The 14,083-nt window shown below is 56.8% G+C and overlaps 1 protein-coding gene across 1 annotated transcript; it reads right to left on the bottom strand.

The window, feature by feature from the left end:
- Positions 1–4,851: 4,851 nt before the first annotated feature.
- DLX4 (distal-less homeobox 4) lies at positions 4,852–9,518 on the bottom strand. Its single transcript, XM_054585517.1, has 3 exons — positions 9,254–9,518; positions 5,711–5,907; positions 4,852–5,289 (listed from the first exon to the last, which is right to left on the bottom strand). Exons 1-3 carry the CDS (start codon positions 9,516–9,518, stop codon positions 5,047–5,049), a joined length of 705 nt encoding a protein of 234 aa, XP_054441492.1. The 3' UTR covers positions 4,852–5,046.
- Positions 9,519–14,083: the final 4,565 nt, after the last annotated feature.

Raw genomic sequence — 14,083 nt, 5'->3', positions numbered from 1 at the left:
GAGAGAGAAAGAGAGAGAGAGAGGAGAGACCTGCTCTTTTCCCTCGCCCCACACACTCACACACAGGGAGGCTAGTCTGTGTATTTCTGGGTTGTTTCAGTCTGTTTCTGCATATATGTAAGCCCTTGTAGATCTCCTTCTTGGTTCATCCCTCTGCACTGGGCATCTCTGTGAGTACATAACCTGTGCACGTATTTCTTTTACACGCCCATGTACAGCCACGGGAAGGCTTCATGAACACACGCTCACATGTGTGTCTGTGTGCAGCCATGCCCACTCCATGTATGCCACAGTGTGTATCTGCCTGCCCGTGTGCTCGTTGTCTCCTGTGTGTGTGCGCTTACGATGTCCCAATGTCTGATCCTGGCATCTATCTGCCTGTCTCTGAGCATTTGCCTGGGACCTTTGTATTTTGAGGTGTGGGGTGGAAGGGTCTTCAATTTCTCTCCCCACCCTTAACCAATGTGGGCTGGCCAGGACAGGCGAAGGAGAGGCAAGAAGAGGGGGTCACTTTTCCCCTCTCTGAGTTTTGCCATCTTGGAAGGGGAGAGGCGGTAGTCGCCCAGGAGCTCACTGACAGAATTCTTCCCTGGCTTCCCCAGGCCCCACAGCCATGCACGCTACTCAGAGGTGGGGCCCGGGCTGGCGTCAGGGAGACTAGAGCTGAAGGAGCCCCCTTCTTCACCTCTCCTTGGGATAGGAGAAGCAATAAGAGTGAGACAAGGGAAGATAAAGACAGAAATACTTTGGGGTCAGTGAAGTTTTCTTTCCCACCGTAATTGTTAAAACATTACTCACCTCTTGGAACGGGGCTGCCAGGTAAAGGGAGACCCTAGGCCCTTGAAAACCAGCTACGTTGAGGACTGGGTTTCAGGGGTCTTTGCAGAGGTCTGAAGCCCATCTCCACAGCGGTCTCAGCCTCTGTCTCCTAGCCTCTACCTGTAGCTCCCTCTCAGCATCATCACTGACCCCCTCACCTCCTCCCAGGTCACGGGAGCCCGGGCAAGGAAAGGGTTAGCCCAGGAGAGCTGCCATTGGGCAACACCTGCAGGATACTTTTCTGAAGAAGAGGCTTCAGTGGCCCCGAGGACAGAAAGCTGAGAGGAGATTTGCCACCACTAGGACGGAAAGACTTGAGATTAGACACCAGGCAGAACTAGAAAGCACCCGATCGGGGGAGGAGAGAGAGTGGGTGTATCATCACCTCCTTGGGAGCAGGAAGTCAGTGTCTGCATTCTCTGGCCTTTCCCCTCTCGACTCACATCCCTTCTAAGTGGTGCAGTGAGTCCCTGATCTCCAAGGCCCCGTCTACACAGGCCTGAGCTACCCGGATAACATTCCATTGACTCTGGATACGATCCCAGAGACAAGTTCAGGCATCCAAGCTCAAATGAGGTTTGGAGCTGAGTAATCAGCTGCTAGGGCTGTGCAGACATTTTGTCGGGAACAACCAGCTCCCCACCCCCACTGCGCACAGAGGATTTGGGGGTGGGGGAGGGGCCTCCTGTCACTCAGTGTCTTCCCAGCCCCCTCCCACCACCACATTCTCCCTCTTCCCACCTGCAAGTAATTTGGCCAATGGGAAGGCAGTTAAGATTGCAGTGTGGAATCCCTGTAGATCTGTGTGCGTTTGGTGGGGAGGGGACTACCTCCTTTCCCCCCCAGACCCCGGGTGCCCTTTCCTCTTCACAGCAGCAAATTACTTGTAATTATCTCACATTGAAAGCCTTCAGGAGCTGCTCCCAAAATTGCTTTAATTGAATTAATTGAATCTCATTTTGTTGGGGGAGAGAATGGGGGGCATGTCTTAAAATAGCATATGGGGAGAGGGAAGGGAAGCCCGGAGTCGGCTTTCCTGCCGCCGAGACCCTGAGACTGCGCCCTCGTCTCCCTGCTTCCATTTCCCTCTCTCAGCTGATTCTCCATGCCCAGTGCATTTGAGACCTTGCCTGGGTCCTGCTCTTAAACAGTGGCGACCAGGGATGCGTGGAGTTCTCTAGCCTCCAGCCCCATTCCTTCTCCCTATCCTCAGGAGGCAGATGGGCCAGAGGGGAGAGGTGAACGGATGGCGGTGGCAGTATGAACTCACCCCTCGCCGTGACCTCTTCTCCCTGATAATCACACGGCAGCTATAAATGGCATCTATTAAGTGCTTACTATGTTCCAGGCACTGTGTCAAGCATGTTACAAGCACTATCTCATTTAATCATCACAAACACACTGCGAAGCAGGTCCTATTAGTATCCCCACCTTAGGGGGAGAAAAACGAGGCTCACAGAGGGGTGAAGTCACGTGCCAAAAGTCACGCAGTGGGCTGGCACTCTGGGGGCCAAAGCCCCCGTTCTTAACCCCTCTTGTCCTCCCTCCCTTATTGACCCAGTTTTCCCAGAGGGGTGTCCTCATGGGAAGAAACCAAAGGTTCCTCTTCTACAGCCCAGATGGCTTGGGGGAAGGGAAATGCGGCTCCTCCTCCACTGGGGTTCCTGCCCCATCGTTACACCAGGAGCTCAAGGAAGCTGAAGCAGCTTCCAGGAAGAAAGGGACTCCCGTTCCCCCAGGAAGCCCCAATGGACGAGGGCAGGAAAGGGGGAGATGCTGTCGACTCTGCTGGCCTCTGGCTAGGAGAGCAATTACACCCCTGCTACTTAACTTTACAACCTGGGTTGTTGTTTTAACGATGCGACTCGTGTTGGGCTGTCCAATTAATCTCGCCTTTGGAGGCTTTCCGAGATGAGGCGGTAGATCTTATCGCAGGTCTGTGGAAAGAGGAGGAGTGTGCAACCTGTAGTGGGAGGGAACAGCGGCCCGAGGGCCTGTGGCCTCGGAGAAGACCCAGAGGAGGGTTCTGGGGCAAGGGCCACCGAGAGCCATCAGGGAGAGGGGAGATGGGAGTGAGGAAGGCATTGGTGGGGAGGGAGAGGAAGAGGAGGAGGAGGTTTCTCCTCTTGGCACCCTCGCTCTTTGCTGCTCCTGTATCTTGGCTTTGGCTGGCCTGTGTCATCTGTCATCCCCAGGGGAACCCTCCATGTGTGTTTTGGGAAATGGTGGTGGCCACTGACCCAGAACAGGACCTAGGAGGGACAGATTGCAGGCCCTCTCCCGAGGTGGGGGGGCTTCCACTGAATTTCACCACCCCCTACTCTTCACACAACTCCAATTTGGGCCTTTTCTGGCCAGTGGGCTTGGCTCAAAGTGCCTGAGCAGTCTTTCTAGACAGGGTGGGCCCCGAGTGCCTGGGAACAGGTTTAGGTAGTAAGAGGAAAGCTGGATTTGGGAGCTTTTTTCCAGGACTTGGAGGCCCCTCCCTCAACCCCTCCAGTCAAGCTGGGTTGGATTCCCTGAATTATTGGCTGCCTTTGTCCTCAGACCCCCTGTGGCTGGGTGCTGAGTGAGGGGTGGGGTGGGCTGGTCCTAAGTCTACCAATGGGTCCAGGCCTAGTTGGAACCCCTCCACTATGCGCACACTGCCCTCTGTGCTTGCCTGAGCCCGGCACCACACCTGTGGCTGGCCATCCGTCTGGCTCCCCTGTTAGCCTGTAGGGTCTGCCTATGTCACCTTTGTATCTGGGGATCTAACAGAGCAGAGGCTCTATAAATGTTTGTTGGATGGAGAAGTCCAGTTCCTTCTGGGGTTTTCTTCTCTGCCTCCGCCTCTTCCTTCCTGTAAGTGGGCAGCACCTTTCCATCCTAAAGGAGCACACTTCTCTCAGGGGCAGACTGGAGCGGCACGGTGGGCATGTCCTCTCCCAAGGTGAGCAGGCCTCTCCCTGGGCTGAAGGTGGGGCACAAGCCTCTGTGGTGCCCCGCTCCTTCCAGAACTGGACCAGGAGAGGCTTTTCTCTGACCTCCATTCAGACTTTGGTCATTGCCAGCTCTAGCATCTTTTGGTTCCACACTAGAGCATTATGAAAATATGGACGTTATTAAAACGTTCCAGAGCTAGAACCACAGAGCTCGTTAGTGGCAGAGGCAAAATGAGGTTCCCGCCTATGCCTTTAGTTCAGGGCTGAAAGAGTCAGATGGTAGCGAAGGGGGATGAGCGGCCAGCCCCAGAAATCAGGAAACAAACACGCCTCAAAGCCAGGGCCCAGGTTTTCATACAAACTTTAATCTCTGGAAGCTCACAGTATGAGGGACAGTAAGAGCCTGGGGATGCTAGTCAGATTGGCTATAAATGTAAATATTTCATTTAGACAGACATGGCCGTGGAAAGCTGAATTGTTGAGCCCAACCCATCTCTCTGGGGTGTCCCTACTTACACTCATCTAGAGAGCCCATTTGTCCCCTTTCTGCCCAACGTGTTACTCTGCTGTGTTTCCCAAGAATACGTACGTGTGGGCTGTCATGTATTGGGGTGGGGGTAAATAAATATTCATTGAATTATAAGAATAATTGGATCCATTGCCTACTCAAAAAGGTAGACATGGGAAAAAGAGAGTTTTTAAGGAAGAGAACATAAATTACCCGTAGGTCTACCAACTCCACATGTTCGGCATTCCTCTCCCTCACAGGAGGGTAAGTAGGTTTATCAGTTGTGGGGTGATGGACCGACCTCCAGGAAAAATTGGTGGGCGGGACCTGATGGTGGTCCACTTGAAGACTGGATACACGCTTCACTCTGTTTTTGCTCGCAAATGGGTTGGGCAAGGCCCAAGGCACACAAAGGAAAAACGCTCTGTTTCCTGCTGGTTTTGACCTCAGGCTATGATGGAACCGCTGTCCTTTTGAGGAAGGGGTGGCAAGACTACATACGGGTCCTGGGAACAGTCTGAACTCCAGCCAATGGCTCTCCCCAGAGCCTTTGACCAGCTGAAGGGAAGGTGCACAGTCCGTGGTCGGGGCGGAGGGCAGTAGCTGAGACCGAAGTTTTTTATTAGGCTGTTTGGGTTATGGGGCAAGGGGGGCAGGACTCCGTACTATCCTTTTTCTCATCATCCTGAGAAAGCCCATCTGGAGCTGGTTTCCTCCCGGCCCAGGAGGGATGCAGGCGGGCTGGGTCCTGGGCTTTGTAGGAGAGCTGGGTGCCTGACCTACCCTTGCCCAGGCTCACATCATCTGAGGTGGAGCCAGAACTTCTGAGGAGTGATGCTGATACCAGGCTCCAAAGCTGTTGCCATAGGCCCCGGTGGGCAGGGCCCCTGCCTTGGGTAGATCCCAGAGGGATGGCAGTGGTGCGGAGCAGGGAGACAGGGAGGGGGGCCTACTAAGCAAGTCCCCGTCCTGCCCCCCAGAGTTCTGCTTCAGGAGCTTCTTGTATTTGGAACGTTTGTTCTGAAACCAGATCTTTACCTTCGGAGAGAAAAGGGGAAAGAGTGGAAGATCAGGCGGAGGATATGTGCGGAAGGATGTGACCAAAGTGAAGGAGCCCAGCGGTAGGGAGCAGTGCTGGGAGAGGAGCAGAAGTTGGGGACACTTGTTCCAGTCCCGCATAGCCCTGGAAGCCCCTGACTCCACACCTCTGAGCTGACCCAGTTTGGGTACCCTCCTCTACCTAAACCTACCCCCCCCCATCACTACCTTTTAAAAATACATTCCCCCAACTTACTGAGGGCCAGCAACGAACACACGCTGAAGAACTGTGACAACCGAGCTAGAGGACTCAACTGTCATTCCCACCTGGGGGCGGGGCTGGGTGGGGCGAGGGATGCTGAGTTCCCAGAGAACACACTTAGGGATGGCTAGCATGCAGGAAGGATGGGACAGGCCCCACCTGGGTCTGGGTGAGGCCGAGCTGTGCAGCCAACTGGGCCCTCTCAGGCAGCGCCAGGTACTGCGTGTGCTGGAAACGCTGGTTTAGGTGCTGCAGCTGCAGGCTGGAGTAGATGGTCCTAGGCTTGCGCAGCTTCTTGGTCGGGGCCTGCGGGAGCCTCTCCGAGGGCTCCGGGGACAGCGGCGGCTTCTCGGAATCTGAGGGACAGCACAGGATGGAGAGGTCGGCCTTGCCATTTTATAGGCTCATTTGCATCTCGTTTGCATGCTGGCCTCACCTTAGCAAAAAGCACAAGCACCGGGCGGGCCCTTCTCTACCTTCCTCTCCACGGTCGCCTCAAACCTCACGTCCACTGTACTCTAGGTGGGACTAGACGCAGTTCTTGCCCTCAGGGAGCTCTTACTCTTATGGGCCCTAGGAAGAGAGCTGCTAGGGCCAGAGCAAGGGTAGGGGAGTCGCCTCCGGCGGAAGGTCAAAGTTCAGCCGGGTGCCGCGGCGCCAGCCTGGGTTGGGGCGGGACTGGGCGGGGTGGGGCAGAGAGGCTCTGTCGAGGGCTGGGCCGAGACCTGAAGAGGACGGGGGAAGGGAGTTCCTGGCGGAGGGAACTCACAAGCAAGGCTTAGAGGCTCGTTACAGCGTCTGCGTGGCAGCTTCCCCGCTGCCCGGAAGAGGAGTGGGCCGGAGGGGCTCCGCCTAGCTCGCCTCGAACGCCAGGATGAACACCCCTCCCAGGATCAGAGTGTGGGAAGTGCCCCCAGGGTTTGCCATGCCTCCCCTACTGTGAGGGGGGCCGACGGGCTCCTGAAGAACACACTGCAGGAAAGTGACCATCTCTCCCCTCCCGCTTGGCCGGCTGGCTTGGAGAGGAAGCTCTAAGGGACCCTAGAAGCCGCCCCGGCCAACTCACTGACGGTTCTCGGCCAGTAGGGAAGGTGACCCAGTTCCAGAGAGTGCCCAGTGCCCGGCTGCGCAGGCTCACCCAGCAGCTCCCGGATAGCGCCGGAGATCTGGTGGCCTCCTGCCCTTGGGGTCGGCCTCCCAAGGAATCTTGGCACAACCTGGCCTTAGAACGAGGTGGGTGAGAGGTTCTCCACTTCCGATCCGGGCGGCCCCAAACTGCGCCACTTACAGGCACATGGAGACCATGCCATGCAGATGGTAGGGCTGGGGTGGACCAAGTGGCCAAAACGTCTCTGGATTTAGGGCAACGTTTGTTGTATTCCACGCAGGTCTGCAGGCTGTCCCAGTGAAAAGGGAGCTTGGCCCCAGTGCCCAGATGGCTGGGGTCCACGCTTGTGCCCATAGGCCTTTGTCCTTCTGTCTGGCTCACCCCACATGTCAGGTTCCCTGGCTGGCTGCTGTGACCTCCCCCGCATCCCTCACCAGTGGCCAGAGGCGCTTCAGGCTTCTCAGATCCATCCCCCTCGACCCCCACCTCAGCCAATTCCCAGAAAAACCCTGGGTTTCCGCTCCGCCCGCGCCTGTCCAGCCTTCCCTGCTCCCACCCTACTGCTCCAAGCCCCAGGCTGGCAGCTGAGCAACCACCCGCGTCTCTCTGTCTGTGTGGACTGGTCATTTCAAAGCATGACGCAGAGAGGACCCGGGAACTTTCAGAGTTCTTGCACCCTAACTCTCCCAGCAGACCCCTGCCAAGTTCCTTCACTGACAGCTGCCTTTCTCCACGCTAGTTGCAGCAAGTCATGACCAGATCTGCCCTGGTCGCCACTATAAAGCCCGAGGGCCTCCCTGAAGGCGCCGTCCCTGCCTGCTCAACAAGGTGGTGGCATGTAGTTAGCTGACTTGGAGCCAAACCTTCCCCTGAGGCGGGGGTGGGAGGACATGGAGTAGGGGCAAAAGGAGGACCCCCAAGCCATCTTTCACACTCCAAACAATCAATCTAGGCTGAGTAAGCCGAATCCACCAGTTTCAGTAGAAAAAAGCAACAATCTAGTTTAAGGATGTGTGTGGTTTTCGTAGCATCCGGGAAATTTCATTAGGAAAAGGAACTCCCCACTCTCTTGTCCTAGACAAAGCAAAGGGAATGCAGGGAGTGCAGCAAACAGGGCTGAATCACCCCCCCGCCCCACTTTCCAACACTTAATCTTAAGGACAGGGTTATCTTACTCCAGCCCCACTACACACACTCTCTCACACACGTACCATATTAGCATATACTTGAAGGGAAGGGTCCAGGGAATTGTCTGTAGAGACTAGGCCACTTGTAGACAACTATTCCTCCTCCAGGGACAGATTCAGCAGCCTGGAAGCGGCAGCCCCAATTCTGGCACAGAAGGCAGTTACCTTTTGGGGGCTCTAAGGAAATTCCCCCAAAATCCTCTTTTCTGGCTTCATGTGGTGAAAAGGCAATTTTCAAGGGCCCAGAGCCTGGAAAACAGGCTGTCTCCTTTGCCCACGGACACTTTCTCTTTGGGCCTCAGTGTGCTCAACTGTACATCAAGGAGGCTGTCTCCCAAATCTTTAGAGTCACTCCTAGCTCTGATGTGTATGAGCTCCCGAGTCTCAGCAAAGAGACAGAAGGCAGGGAGATGTCTTGGTCCTGGACTGACCCCAGCGAAGTCACCCAGTGCATGTGCAACCTTGCAAGAAACTGCAGAAGACAATTTCGGGGGCAATTAGGTGGCAGCAGGGGGTGCAGGGGACCTGAGGCCTAAGCCAGAAGCTAATACAGGTGGTATGTGTATAGTGTTGCACAGGCTCTGCGCACACAAGGCCCAGAACCAGGGGGACAGGCTAGTTCCTTGGTTTTTGGGTGATCTCCAGTGAGCACTTCCTCAGGAGCCCAGAGCTGCTCCAGGCAATGGGAACTGTGGCCTGATCTACCCCCAAGGCAAGGGGCAAAGATGACAGGGATGGCCTGCCCCTTTGGCTGGAAGGTGGATGTTTACAGTGAGAGACTGACCCACCAGTGGCTACATTCTTAGAACAATGGATGATGGAGTCCTAGCCCCAGATTCTTTCAGGCCAGCTTCCAGTCTCAGGCACTTTGGACCAGGAAGGGATGGGATGGGGAAAGGGGAAGAGGCCCCAAATAAGCCCCCGCTTCTGCTGCTCTGCAGCTGGGACCGGCTTTCTATTTTTCGGTCTTTGGCTTGAGCACTGTTTTCTGAGACAAAACGAATGCCGCGGAGAGAGGCAACATGGGGAAGGGGCGAGCACGACGTAGAGAATCCTGGGGAAGGGGATAGGCCGCGCACCCACATCTGGATTCTTTCAGTTTTCCGTTACACGTAGGTACACACAACCCCGGTGCTCCGGGGGGTGGGGTAGGGAGCCCCGCTGCCCGGCTTCACGCGACTGAAAATCGAAACCAGGTCGGTCTTGAAAGGAGACCTAGATCAACTCGCCCCCGCCCCTCCCCCTCCCTCCCGCCCCATCCCTTTGCCCTCCCCCCACCCCCGGATCCCGTGGAATCCGAGTACGGTCTGAATCCCGCTAGCTGCGCCCAACCAGGGGAGGGCGAACTTTAGGGGCGCACAGGAGCATGATCCCCGAGGTGGGAAAAGCCGCCGCGGCCGTCCTTACCTGCTTCGCGCTCCTGCTGAGAGGGCTGAGAGGGCGCCGTGGGTTGCTGGCAAGGCAGGTAGGCGTCCGAGGGCGTCGCCGGCCCGGTGTAGGGATAGGGCAGGAGGTGGCCGTAAGGCCCAGAGTAGGGCAAATCGGAGGCGCCTGCGGTTGCGGGGGACAGGCCTAGCGGGTAGGCAGCCACTACCGATGGGACGGGGGCGAGGTCCGGGAAGACGGCTTTCGAAGCGTCCCTGCCAGGGAGGGGGCAGGGCAAAGAGGACATTGCGGCCGGGGCCCGGCAGAAGAGCCTAGGCCATGGCCCGGCACGGCGCGTAGTCTGCTCACTCTGCCAACGCTCGCTTTGCCAAGCCTCGGGCGCGGGGGCCGAAAGATCCCCCCAGCTGGCCTCCCCGAAACTTAAGATCCCAAGGAAGGTGTCTCTCTGCGCCTCTTCCAGCGAAAAGCGCGCCTGGGAAAGGGGTTCCGCGGGGGTGCCCCCATGGCTTTTCCCCTCCCCCCTAAATCCATGGGGGCCCCCCTCCTCTAGTTCTGGGGTAGGGTTCCCGGGACCCGACGGGGGGCCCCGCCCACTTAGACGCCCGGGATTGGCCACCCCACACGGTAACCTCACGGAGGCCTGGAGCCAGGGCCCGCCCCGCCCGGGGCAGCCCAAGGTAGGGAAATTCAGAACTGGGAGATGCCGGGGGTGGGCCGGCGGGGTAGTGGGGGGCGGTACCGTGCGCACGCTCTTGGCCCGGCTATCTTGGGGCCCTTTCCGAAAGGGGTGCTGGGGCTGCAGGGCGATTGGGGCAGTCTGGGAACTCCTTGGTGTTGACGGCAGAAATGCAGGGTGTTGGTGGCACTGCGCTGCCCAGGGGGCAAGGGAAGCAGGTCAGTGGCGGAGCGCTGCGTCGGCGGAAGGAACCTGCGGCATTCTCTCCCACCCTCGGGATCGGAGACGCGGTTCCTATCCCGCCGTCACGAACCTGCAGGGGAGTACAGACCAGACCGCCAGCGCCGGCAGCTTATTCAACGCGTCGGAATGCTTCGCTGCTGAGCGCCGGCGGTTTGTTGGTAAACAGACGCCGGGTTGGGGGAGGAACCGTCTGGCGCCCAGCCTGCCCCGCACGCGCGCGGAGCGCACGCCCCCGCGGGGTGCCCAGGGCCATGCCAGCCGCGACCGCAGCGACGGTACCTCACCACTCCCCCACCCCAATCCTGGCTTCCGCTTCCGGCAGTGGCCCCGTTCGGTTGCGACACCGCAGCTTCTGCTGGCCCTTGAGGCCGCTGGAGGGATCCGCAGACTGGGCTTACGCCCCTGTGACGTCCTGCCTTTCCTCTGGCGCCGCGTCCGGCTGAAGCCGTTTACGAACTGGGACAAAATCCGGGAGTGGGAGGCTAGTCCAGTTTGATCGCTCCTCGGAGGGCGTAGGAAATACAGTAGGCCCGGCTCGGTGGCCGCATTTTCAGTCTGTGTGCAGGACCTGCCTCTAAATGTTAGTGCCCAAGACCTTGGTGGACAGGTGTCCACGTGCGCAAGCATCTATAACTGCATGTACACAACTTCACAGAGACTCCATCCAAATACAACATATGCACTCGCATATACCAATAAAACAGGTGACAGTTTCTTTTGTGGATCTACAAATACAGAGTATAGGCTGTGATGTATACCCAAAGATGAGTAGTAATATCACTGAATAAAAGCACTATACTTGTCTCTTACACAGATCCGTGACTATACATGTCAAATTGCTGGTATATGCACTTGAAAATACAGAAAATTCAAGCATATAAACACATAGGTATGTGTACCCACCCTATGAGAGATATATGTCCACACACATCTAAGCTACATCATATTATGCGAGAGACGGGTACACCCGCAAACCCACCAGTCCTCACCATATCCATATACACACCTCTCACCTGAGTATGCAACTCAAACCCACATATTCACATGCACTCTCATTATCAGGGCTCGGAGTGAAGCCAGCAATCTTAGGATTGGGCAGGGGAACACAACAGTCAGAGAAAGAGGGAAGTTTAGGAGAGTACGAGAAGGCACTGGGGGCGGCCAGGCGCAGGTCTCCTTTGAGAGACAGAAAGCTCAAAGAGGTGTGCACGGTGGCTGAACCCCTCAGGCAGGTGTCCCTGGAGAGTGGTAGGAAGAGCAAGTCTCTCTCAATCTGGACTCGCCGCTAGAATGGACTGGGAGGAGTTTCTCCAAGAAAACATGTCTGTGGCACCTGGCTTTAAGTTGTCTACCCTGAAGTCTTAGAGCTTCAGGGAAAAGAAGCTGCGTGGGCTCCCTTCCTTTGGGTCGCTGGAGAACCGAATCTATTCAACAGGGTATGCAAGGTTCGCTCCGTTGAAAAATGCTATTTCCACATAGGACAACCTTTCCCCTTTTCTTACCAACTCTGCTGTTCCACCACCTCCTTATAACTGGGGCTATGAACTTACAAGGATTTATTCTTTCAAAGCTTCTTTTCTGCCACCATTATCTTCCTCTGGAGGGAGGCAGCCACGCAACAGAGACTGGAGTCATGTGGGTTCCAAGGACAGCATCTGAGGGTGTACCCAAGGGAGACAATGCTCTTTGCAGTAGGGTCTGCTGTCAGGGAAGTTTCACAAAGGAGGGGCTGTTGAGGTGGAATGGAAAGGGCGAATAGAAGCGCACTTCCTCCTGGGGCCGTGCACCCAGGGCTCTCTCTTGCTGGACCCAGCAAGAAAGGGCAGGGTGGGCTTTCCAGCAGGCCCATGTCCTGGGCAACCCCCGAAGCCCGGAGACCCACAGTGGGAGCCTCCTTAAATTCTCAGGGGCCTTTGCTAACCTCCTGCAGGACCCTCTCCCCCACTTAGCAGTAGGAGATGCCCTGCAGCCCTTTTGAATTTATGAAACACAACTTCCAATCCTTGTACGTTTTCCCACACACACAAAAAACCCCGTGAAGTCGGTACTATTATTATCTCCGGTTTACAAATGAGGAAACTTCTCTCTCCAGCATCACCTCCCTTTCCAGGGCTCCCTCTTCCAAACGCTGGAGGATGAAGGGCTGGGGGTGGGGAGGGTACCTGATTGGGAAACCTCCCAAGGGAGGAGTCCCCTCTGACAAGTGCCACATCTCACCAACCTGGGGAAGGGGCGGGGGTGGAGTCAGGAAAGGTGGAAGGGACAGGGCGGGGGATTAAGGACTGCAAATGTGTGTTTGATCAGAGGGGAGGGAGGGCCGGCCTGAGAGGCCTGAGGCCTGGGTTCCCGTTCCAGCTCAATCTCCGATTTGCTGGCGGTGACAGACCAGGTCATTGGGTCAGCCATGTCCCATTTCTGAGACTCATTTTCTCTAAAGGGTACAAAAGGAGGGAGCCATACTTAAGAACTCCGAGTTTTTGCCATTTGCTTTAGAATGAATGGCAAAAATGAAAATCCCCAAACCTAATGAAACCGAGAAGGAGGGGGAGGAAGGAGAAACAAAACGAACTCTTTTTATGGTTACACTCACTATCTCAGCCTCTGGCTCATCACAAAGCCAGAAGCGGCTCTCCCAGCTTTCTCCTGCAGGTCCTCTCTGTTAGCCAAGGGACCTCGCTTGGAGAACCCCAGCACTGAAGTGAGGCCCCAGGAGTCGACAGCGGAGTCCTCAGTGGGAGACACCGCGCCTCCGCGGTCTTGGGAGTCACCTGGGAGCGGCGACTGGACCTGAGAGATCCGCGTGGTGCACGGTGGTTTCCATGTTCTTTCCGGGTCGCCAGGCAAATACAATCCCACCCGGCAGAATAAGCATCCGCAGCGGTGGGATGGCATGCCTTGCTTGAAGTCACCCCCAAGCTCGAATTCTCTCTTGAAGCGGGGAACTACGTCCGAACCAGGGCCCCTTCTGGTCCCCTATACATGTGGTGGGTGCGCGGGGTTCGCCGCGCGGCCCCAGGGCTCGGTACCGGCACCGCGCGGCCCGCACGCTCCTGAGCAAACGCTCGGCGTCCACTCCTGGAGCCGGGCGCCGAGGTCCGTCAGCTGTGCCAGCTACCCACGTGGCACCTGTAGGGATTCCCCAGGTGAACAGAGACTCCGCCGCGACCCCTGTCCCAGCGCTCGGCGGCCACGGCGGGCTTATCCGCGCCCTTTCTTCTCCAAGCCACCCACAGACGCCAAACGAAATCTGAGCTTAGTTTTGCCTGTTCTCAGTGGAATTTAAGCCCGATTTGGCGGGCCTTTCGGAGTAACTCGGTTTGGGGAAACTTGGTGAATAATTTGGTTTGGGGGTGGAAGGGAAGGAGTCTTCTCTTCGCTCCGGCCGGGCGCGCTGTGGTTAAAGCCCCCACTTTCGGCGAGGCCCAGGGAAGGGGCAGCCTGTAGAGGCCTGCGTGTCCCCACCCGCTTCCGATTCCACTTTTCCTTAAATTTTGAATTATCGCGTCTGTTTTCTCCTTTCTGATGGAGCAGTTAAATGAGCGCTGGCGCACACGGGACTGCGGGCTGGGTACTGAGGTCACCGCAAGCCCGGCCTGCGCTTTCTTAGCGCTCACGTCCACACTCCCCCGAGAGCTTGCTCCGCAGTGGGCGCCGGTCCCTGGCGACTCTCCAGGGGAGGAGGAAGGGAGAGTCCGTGGGGTCAGCACCCCCAAAGACCCCGGCACCGCTGGGTGGGAGGGCTCCCCACAAGGGTCTCGGGCACCGTCTTCAGCTACACTTCCCGGGTCGTCTTTCCTTCGTCTCCAAATTCCAGCCTCCGCTCTAGCGAGTCTTCAATATGGGACTGTTTGGGACGTTTAAAGTGTGTGTGTGTGGGGGGGGGTGTTTTCACCAAACGCGGTCAAGACGAAACGAAACTATGCCCCACTCTG

The sequence above is a fragment of the Pteronotus mesoamericanus genome, unplaced genomic scaffold, assembly GCF_021234165.1.
Source record: "Pteronotus mesoamericanus isolate MK-2021 breed Mesoamerican mustached bat unplaced genomic scaffold, CSHL_Meso_final contig_84, whole genome shotgun sequence".
NCBI lineage: Eukaryota > Metazoa > Chordata > Mammalia > Chiroptera > Mormoopidae > Pteronotus > Pteronotus mesoamericanus.
The sequence above is the reverse complement of the archived record's forward strand: the minus strand, read 5'-3'. Positions and strand labels throughout refer to the sequence as shown.

Coding starts and splice junctions, on each gene's coding strand:
- DLX4 (XM_054585517.1), bottom strand. CDS start 9,518: ATGTCCTCTTTGCCCTGCCCCCTCCCTGGCAGGGACGCTTCGAAAGCC. Junction 5,908..9,253: donor TCAGCAGGAGCGCGAAGCAG/GTAAGGACGGCC, acceptor GCTGTCCCTCAG/ATTCCGAGAAGCCGCCGCTG. Junction 5,290..5,710: donor TCGGCCTCACCCAGACCCAG/GTGGGGCCTGTC, acceptor TTCTCTCCGAAG/GTAAAGATCTGGTTTCAGAA.